Source organism: Tupaia chinensis, unplaced genomic scaffold (assembly GCF_000334495.1).
Source record: "Tupaia chinensis unplaced genomic scaffold, TupChi_1.0 Scaffold000183_1, whole genome shotgun sequence".
Lineage (NCBI taxonomy): Eukaryota > Metazoa > Chordata > Mammalia > Scandentia > Tupaiidae > Tupaia > Tupaia belangeri.
The window spans coordinates 1,256,779-1,265,686 of record NW_006159658.1 but is presented as its reverse complement, the minus strand read 5'-3'; the positions used below and the strand labels follow the sequence as shown (position 1 = coordinate 1,265,686).

The 8,908-nt window shown below is 39.9% G+C and overlaps 1 protein-coding gene across 2 annotated transcripts in view; it reads left to right on the top strand.

The window, feature by feature from the left end:
• Positions 1-3,338: 3,338 nt before the first annotated feature.
• The window catches only part of CLEC4E (C-type lectin domain family 4 member E), an 8,993-nt gene continuing 3,423 nt past the window's right edge, over positions 3,339-8,908 (top strand). The window contains exons 1-5 of one of the 2 annotated variants that reach the window (XM_006146635.3): positions 3,341-3,553; positions 4,876-4,968; positions 6,486-6,575; positions 7,563-7,714; positions 8,561-8,676. In XM_006146635.3, coding sequence (XP_006146697.1) covers positions 3,517-3,553; positions 4,876-4,968; positions 6,486-6,575; positions 7,563-7,714; positions 8,561-8,676 — 488 coding nt within the window. In that variant the 5' untranslated portion in view covers positions 3,341-3,516. Of the gene's footprint in view, positions 3,554-4,875; positions 4,969-6,485; positions 6,576-7,562; positions 7,715-8,560; positions 8,677-8,908 lie in introns of both variants that reach the window. The other variant, XM_027771109.1, reaches the window with a different exon arrangement.

Sequence of the window (8,908 nt, the reverse complement as noted above, 5' to 3'; positions counted from 1 at the left end):
GCCAGGTTATAAAGGAGAGACACTGTATGTCCTCACTTAATATATATCGTGTGTCTGCACTCTATAACTGAAACTGATTGACCTAAGGTTGTACAAACACAAGCGATGGGGGTTAGTGCCAGAAGTGGAGTGTGTGGAGAAGAGGGACCTAAGGAAGGAGATTTGGAAGAGGGATACGAAGAGATTATTGACGGGATGGGGAGGTGTGGTGTTATTGGTGGAAGATACTCTGATTAACTGGACTGGGGAGAAATGTTCACACACATATTGAAATGTTCACTTTGTAAGCTAAATAATATGATTGAATTTATATAAAAAATTTAAAAAGTGAAAAAAATGTTGTTTCTCCATTATGCCTCAGTTAAAAGCAAGTATTTATTTTGCATGGAAAAAACTGCAGTATAGTGATCATAGCGACAATTTACCAGCTGAACTGTTGAGTAATTATTGCTTCTATACTATAGTGTTATTATGTTACATTTATCTAATAAAGGTTTTAATATTAAATTGAAAGGGAATTTACTAACATTACAGATTTATTTTTGTATCTTAGAATGTTATTCTGTGATGTTGGTCAGGTCAAATATTAATTTTAATACTTGGGCATATATCTGTGATCCAAAAAACTGCACTTGAAAATATGTATAAATATAGTCAATCCCTCATTTAGTAGGGGTTGGGAAAACTAAAAATAATTTATTTAAATATCTTTCAGAAGCTGGGACCAGCAGATGGCATAATGGTTATGTTGCTGGACTCCAATGTAGTTGACCATGGTTCAAGTCCCAGACCTGATAGCTTAAAACTCACACCAGGCACACGTGCGTGCATACCTAAAATCCCAAAAGGAGAATAGAGGAGAAGGGACTGCAGCATGACCATACCTCTGGGGGTGATTTCTTGCTTTCTTTCTCTATCTCTCTCTGTTTCTTTGGCAAGCACACACGCCCTTTAGAACTTTAGAAAAACTTAAAAAAAAAAAAAAAAGTCCTTTAGAAGGACTTGATTTGTAAATTATGGAAAAATATAAACAATAGATTGATACTCAAGGGGCCGGCAGGTGTTAAAGGCACTAGACTCCCACATGGCCAACCACGATTCAAGTCCTGGGCTAGGTGGCTTGCTTTCTTGCTTTGATCAAAAGTGGAAAATAATAATAATAACTAAAGTTAAATAAAATAATTCTTTAAAATTTAATATCCAAATATATTGATGAATATAAAGGTAATTTTCAAAACAAAAAAGTATGTATGATACTATATGTGTTAAATATATCATAAATATATGCTATATAATACATATTGCATTTAAGTAGGTTTAGAAAATATCTCAAAGTAGATAAAAGAGATTATTAATAATTTTTTAGAAGTATTTATTTTATTTTTTTATTTTTAAACTTTTTTAGAGGTTTTTGCTATAGGGCGTGTACGCTCGCCAGACAGACAGAGAGAGACAGAGAGACAGAAAGCTAGAAATCACCCCCCAGGGGGGATGGCCACACTGCAATCCCTTCTCCTCCATTCTCCTCTTGGAATCCTGGGCACACACGCACACACGCCTGGCGTGAGTTTTAAGCTACCAGGTCCAGGACGTGAACCGCAGTCGACTACATGGGAGTCCAGCCACATAGCCATTACTCTAACTGCTGGTCCCTAGAAGTATTTATTTTATTTATAATCATTATTTTTTATTTGCCATAGGGCACATGTGCTCACCACAGATAAAGAGAAAGTGAGAAAGCAAGCCATCAGGTCTGGGACTTGAACTACTGTTGGCTTTGTGGGAATCCAGCACCTTAATCACCATGCCACCTGCTGGCCCAATATAAGAGATTATTAAATATGGTTGACCTTACAAAGTTGCACTAAGGATAGATGAGAGGTCTTTTATCTTTCACATTCTTTCATGGAAAATACTGTTTTCATAATTTAGGAGAAAGTGATGAAACAAAAAACATTTTACTGGTGAAATATTAATTTATTACTATCCAACTAATTAAAATATAATTGTTCATTAATATTAATTATTGACCAATCATGATAAATTAAAAAGTAATAATTATGGTTCATCATTTAATATTTATATAACTTATCCATGAAATAATTTCTCCTTTTTTTCTAGTCAAGACCATTTGCTGTTAATACACATACTAAATATGTGTATATTCTATAACAGATACTAGGGGACTTCAAAAAGTTCATAAAAAAATGGAATTAAAGTATGAATTCATTTTGGTGCAATTTTTTTGAAATCCAGATGTCGTTTTTCCATAATATACATTTTTCATGCACATTTTGAAGACTCCCTCTTGAATATGGTATTTAAAATAAAAACAAAACAAAACAACTAAGTATCTGAAAAACAGGGACTGCAGAGGAAGTTGACCAATACATTGAAATAATGAAAAGTCCCTCTGAGGACAAGGGTATTTTCAAACATGGAAAGCTGGTGAGTCACTGGGTGCGGATTGCCAGGCCGTATGTATACGTATGCCGCCTGACCTGTGAACTTATCTGAGGTCAGTGTGATCTTATTCTCAAGTATCATTAAGGAAGGAGGTAACACACTAACTTATCTTCCACAGAATCATTACATTTTTTTTAAAGAGGTTTTTGCTATAGGGCGTGTGCGCTCGCCAGAAAGACAGAGAGAGACAGAGAGACAGAAAGCAAGAAATCATCCCCCAGGGGGAATGGCCATGCCGCAATCCCTTCTCCTCCATTCTCCTCTCGGGTCTTGGGCACGCACGCACACGTGCCTGGCGTGAGTTTTAAGCCACCGGGTCTGGGATGTGAACCATGGTCGACTACGTGGGAGTCCAGCGACATAGCCATTATGCTAACTGTTGGTCCCAGAATCATTACATTTTAATGTCTCATTAAAATAGTTTTTCCTATTGTAGGCTACCACATATTTCTTGCTTTTTGTCTGTCTCTCTCTGTCTTTCTGGAGAACACACGCACCCTATAGCAAAAATCTCTCAAAAAAATTACCTAATAAATCAGAATGATAGAATTAAACTAGCTGCTGAGTCTCTGGGTTTTAGAACCTGGGTTATAAGGAATTTAACTGGGTTTCAGTTAAAAAGTATACAGATTAGGGTGAATTTAGAAGTGCAGAGGTGGGCTCCAGAGTGTCAAGGAAAAAAATGGGAGATGGTTTAGGCCTTAAAGAAATTTGGGAACATTTTATACACGAAAATAATCACTTTCAAAGCCTCTCACATCTGCCAGTAGTCAGCAGACTTGTGTTGATACTTGCCGTTTCATCATTTCCTAATTTCGTTGTTTTCTAGAGTGAGGAGAACTGACATGTGAACTCCCTGGTCCTCCTTATGCAAGAAAGGAAATTCTGTCTCAAATGCAGAGTCACACACACCGGACTGCTGTTTTGGCTTCCTGAAACAGTGTTTCTCCGTCAAGATTAATTTTCCTTAAATCTCATCAACAAAACACTCTTGGACACAGAAACTGAGAAGAGAAAGGGAGAGGAAGTTTTGAAAGAGGAAAGGAGAGAATGAATTCATCCAAGTCATCCTCGTCGAAACACACAGGTACAATTTGCAACTCTTGCTTTTCTTCATAGACTTCCACAGGTGGTAAGAGTGGTGAGGGTGAGACCATAGTAGAGAATTTAATGAAAGAGAGAAGAGAGAGAGAGACAAAGACAGAGACAGAGTATTAGAAGAGCATTTGTGGCACCTGGAAGCTTGCTGGCTTGTGTTCAGGGACAGCTACCAGGCTGCTGTTTCTATCCTTTCTATAATCACCGTGTCACTTTGGGCAGGTCACGTCCTTTCTCTGGAGCTCACTTTTCCTGTCTCTAAAATGTGTACTGGAAGGAGTGGGAGGAGCTACTAGATAAGTGTCAATGTTTAGCTGACTAATTTACAGAGAGCTTGAAATAATAAAATGCTGAAGGGACCAGCAGTTAGCATAATGGCTATGTCCCTGAACTCCCACGTAGTCGACTGCGGTTCGTGTCCCGGACCCGGTGGCTTAAAACTCACGCCGGGCGCGTGTGCATGTGTGCCCAAGATCCCAAGAGGAGAATGAAGGAGAATGGATTGCGGCGTGGCCATCCCCCCAGGGGGTGATTTCTTGCTTTCTGTCTCTGTCTCTCTCTGTCTTTCTGGTGAGCGCATGCGCCCTGTAGCAAAAACCTCTCAAAAAAAAAAAAAAAAAAAAAAAAAAAAAAAGAAAAAAAAGGAAATACTGAAAAGAAGAAAGACATGAGAAAAGCAGAGAGTGGGAAGAAAGATAGGGATAGAGAGAACAACAGCCTTAAAAATATGAAAGCTCTCTTTCTTTCACACTAGAGCCTACAAGCACATATGCACACAAGAAAGCGAGGGGAGCACCCTCCTCAGGGCTTAGTCGCATTGCGAGCCCCTTCCTCCATTTCTCTAGCCCACCAGCATCCCGGGCACGTGCACATAGGCACAGTGTGTTTTCAGGACTACTGAGCCAGAAACTCAAACTGTGGTGGGCTCCCAGTTTCACAGTCCAGTATGCTACCACTGGGCCACAGAGGCTTGCTTGGCCAAGAGTATTCTTATAACTAGGAGCCTTAGAAAGAAAAAGTCCATTTGAGTTTATGAGTCAATAGTCTTTACATTAGTCATGGATTATGCCAGTGGTTCTTACAGTGTGGTCCTCAGGCCAGGAGTATCAGCAGCCCTTGAAAATGTGTGGTTCCAACCGAATTGTTAAATCTGGGGTCAAGGCCACGCGATCTGTTCTGCAGCTCTCCCAGCGGTTCCAACGCATGGCAAAGTTTGGAAATGGCTCAGTAGCTACCGAGTGAGAAGGCCATACGAATCTCTGACATCTTGCTTAGGGAAGATCGACCATGTGTGTGCCTTTCTTTCCACAGGAAGTGAATGCTTCTCTTCCCAAGTATTCTTATGGACGATTGCTGGGGTCTCCATCTCACTTCTCAGTGCCTGTTTTATCACCAGATGTGTTGGTGAGTTCTGAAGGTCGAACCTAATTTAATTCTCTCTCAGTAAGAGTAAACATTTCCTTGCAGTCTGTAGGCTCTTTTCTCCCACAAAGGGCCGTTCTTTTTCTTTTTTCTTTTTTTTAGTGTATTCATTTATTCCATGAAAGATGGATGGGAGAGAGAAAGAAAGAGAGAAGAGAAGAGAATGGGGCCAGGAGATAGTATAATAGTTATGTTGCTGGGCTCCTACGTGGCTGACCGTGGTTTGAGTCCTGGACCTGGAGGCTTGAAACTCATGCCAGGCAAGTGTGCGTGCCTGGCCAAAATCCCGAAAGGAGAGTGGAAGAGCAAGGACTGTGGTGTGGCCATGCCCCTTGGGGGGTGATTTCTCGTTTTCTGTCTCTCTTTCTTTCTGGCAAGCACACATACCTTATAGCAAAAATCTCTATAAAAAGAGAGAGAGAGAGAGAAAGAGTGAGGGCACCCTCCTAAAGGTCTCGACTCTGCATTTCATCCTCAGCTTCAGCCAGCTGGGATTATGGGCACACTTGTGCCTGACACAATCAGGGAGGCCTCTGGATGCACTCGCAGCCTCTCCGTGTGGCTCTGTCTCTCACAACGTGGTATTTTACTGCAGCACTAATATGCAACCCTGTAAATGGTCTCTCTATTTCACTTTCCCCTCATTAATCTCCAGAAACTTCAACTAGTGCCAAACCGATACCAAATTTCAAGGGCCTCTGACATATTTTGCATGACAGACATTTGTTATCTCCTTGGTGGCCTCGAGTCCTCTCCTTTGTCCCTCTGATATTAGCATAACCTTCACCATGAGAGGCTAGCTCATAGCGTAGAGTCACTGGTCAGGTCAAGAGACACAGCAAATTACTTTTCGGAAGGAAGGGTAGAGAGCGTTAGACTTGGCATAAGAGAAAGTACAAGCATTTGTTTTCTTTGAGCTTTTGGGCCTGAAATAAAGTGCATCCATCTTTTAAAAAACTATTTAACTTTATCATTACTGTTATTTTTAGAAACTTGCTACAGGACATGGGTACTTACCAGAGAGAGAGAGACAGGGAAAGTGAGAAAGCAAGCCGCCAGGTCTGGGACTCAAACTGTATTCCACCATGTGGGAGTCCAGCGCCTTACGCACCATGCCACCTGCTGGCCCCAGTGTACTCATCTTTATAGACCAGGAAAGCTATGAAATGTTAACTCCTTCTCCTTTGAGCAAATGGATGCCAGAGGAGATTTATGGCTCATGCAGAGGTAGTGAAAGGAAAAGTAGATAGTAAGAAAGCATTGTGATACTTACTGGCACTTTTCTTTTAAATACAAAACTGAGGAAATTAATTCTTTTCCCGAAAAGAGTAACTGAGGCGCCGGCAGGTGGCGGGGTGGTTAAGGAGCTGGACTCCTGTGGTTCGAGTCCTGGACCTGGCAGCTTGCTTTCTCTTGCTCTCTGTTCAAATTAAAGAAGAAAAATAAATACATTGAGTTAAAAAGAGTAACTAACATTAACTGTGCCTTTCTACTTACAGTGACATACCATATCTTTCGAATTTGTGATGAGAAAAAGTTCCTGCCAGATGAGAATTTCACAGAGCTTTCCTGCTATAATGATAAGTCAGGTATGACTGTCATCGAAGATGAACACCAAAATTTATATTCCAGCATCTTATTTCTTCTAGATTGACTTTGAGATTAAGTAAAATACAGCTAAATAAGGCAGAATTTTTCAAAAACAAAATGTAAAATCCTGCCTATGCACAAGAGAATGATGAAGAATTGCTAAGAATATAGGACTAGAGCTTTGGAAATGCAATTCACATTGGGGCAAGATATCTTGGGGACATTAGAGTGATAAATGATCACTCTAAATGAGACTAACTGAGACTAACTGATCACTCTAAATGAGTCTGAATGAGACTAAACTTTAGGTATTTGTCTGAACGTCAAATCTGAGAGAAAGGTGTTATTACAAGGAGTGTATATTTTATTTCATTCACACCAAAAATGAGGTGAAGGAAAAAAGCATGCAATAGAAAATTTGAAAAATTTGAAAATACCAGACATATACTCCTGCTCTAACACGTCGTCCTGTGCTAAGCCTTAGCAAAACCCTACATGTTGCTCAGAAAGTGGCTTCCTTCTCTGGCCTATAATTTCCTCACTGTTAAATTGGGAGAGATTTGACTATTCTTAATGAACTTCAGAAGCTGAATTCTGTGATTTTAAGCACTTTAGCCTGCTTATACATCACAATTTGAGAGTACATCGTGCGACCCCTAAGATGGCTGCTTAGGGGTCACCTGGATGAAAGGCGTCATTCTGATTTTGGCAGTGTAAGACTAGACGATAGGGCTCTAGCTCAATAGCATAACTCAGGCAGATTACATATCGGGTTGCATTTACCGATGTGTAGAAAATAAGAATTACATTCAAAAGACAAAATTGCTACTTATATTGGAATTATCTAAAGCCTCAGTAAGATACAGGGTATGAACAAGGGGTTCCAAAGCTTCTGACCATAAATGATGGATTGCGTGGCACCAGAGGAAGCCTTCGTTTTTGCACTCAGTTCACTTGGACACTCACTGAAATTTTTTTCCCCTTAGGTTTAGTCAAGAATTGCTGTCCATTGAACTGGGAACATTTTCAGTCTAGCTGCTATTTCTTTTCTACGAACACCATGTCCTGGACAGCAAGTGTCAAAAACTGCTCATTCATGGGGGCTCACCTGGTGGTTATCAACACAGAAGAGGAGCAGGTAGTTGGAGTCCTGGCTCCTCCTGTGTTGTGCTGACAGAGCAATCTTCACAGGGTCCTTCCCTTTTTCCACACATGTGCAGTGTTTGGTCATCAGTGGTTATTTTTTAAATGAATGTGTTAAAATGCATACTTTTTCTACTATTTCTGTATGTCACTACTTAATTTAATTTCTTTTTGTTGCTAGAAAAACCTGAGAAAGGGGAATTTCCATGTGAAGTTCCTTTATTAGTTAGGCAGGGGGAAATGAGGAGGGTGGGAGTTACTTTCCAAATGATGATTATGCTTGTATATATATCACATGGAACAGGCCAAGCACATACTGTTCGTTATCTTTAAGCTGTGATTTAAAATGCTTTATGCTAAATATATTGTAGATTTGGCTACCAGTAATAGTAGGTGAACTTTTTAAAAAAAATAATTATTTTATTTAACTTTATTTATTTATTTTAATTTGATCAGAGAGGGATAGAGTGAGAGAGAAAGTGAGAAAGCAAGCCACCAGGTCTGAGACTCGAACCACAGTTGGCCATGTGGGGGGGGGGGGGGGTCCAGCACCATTAACCACCACCTGCCAGTCCCAGTAGGTAAAATTTGAATGAATGAATGAATGAATTATCCACTGTTGAAGGTTGTTTTATTCTTGTCAGTTTAATTTTCATGATACATATATATATTTTATCACAATAAAGAAATCAGTAGATAATCTTTCATAACTATTTCGGGACCACTTAGCTATCCTCGCTAGATCAGATTGGAGTTTATTACTTTTAATAACAATTACCTTCAACTTTTGTTCAAAACTGAAATAATTAATCTCCTATTTTTTATTGTGTATCTTCCATAGGTATTCCTTTTTCACAAGAAACCTAAAAGAAGAGAGTTTTTTATTGGACTGACAGACCAGGTGGTTGAGGGTCAGTGGCAATGGGTGGATGGCACACCTTTTACAGAGAGCTTGAGGTAAATCGCCTTCTTGTAGTAGCATTGTAAACTAAGTCAAATCTTGAGTTAGTCTACTGTTCAAAGAGAGGTCTCAAAACTTCCTTTCGGGTCATCCACAGTGGCATAGCGGCATCACAATACTCTAATGCTGAAGCCACATGGGAAGGTCCAGAGTTTGTGTCCTGAGGCTTCTCTACACCAACCTGGCTGGCCAAGGGTGCAGTTGGATCATGCTGTGAAAATACTATCA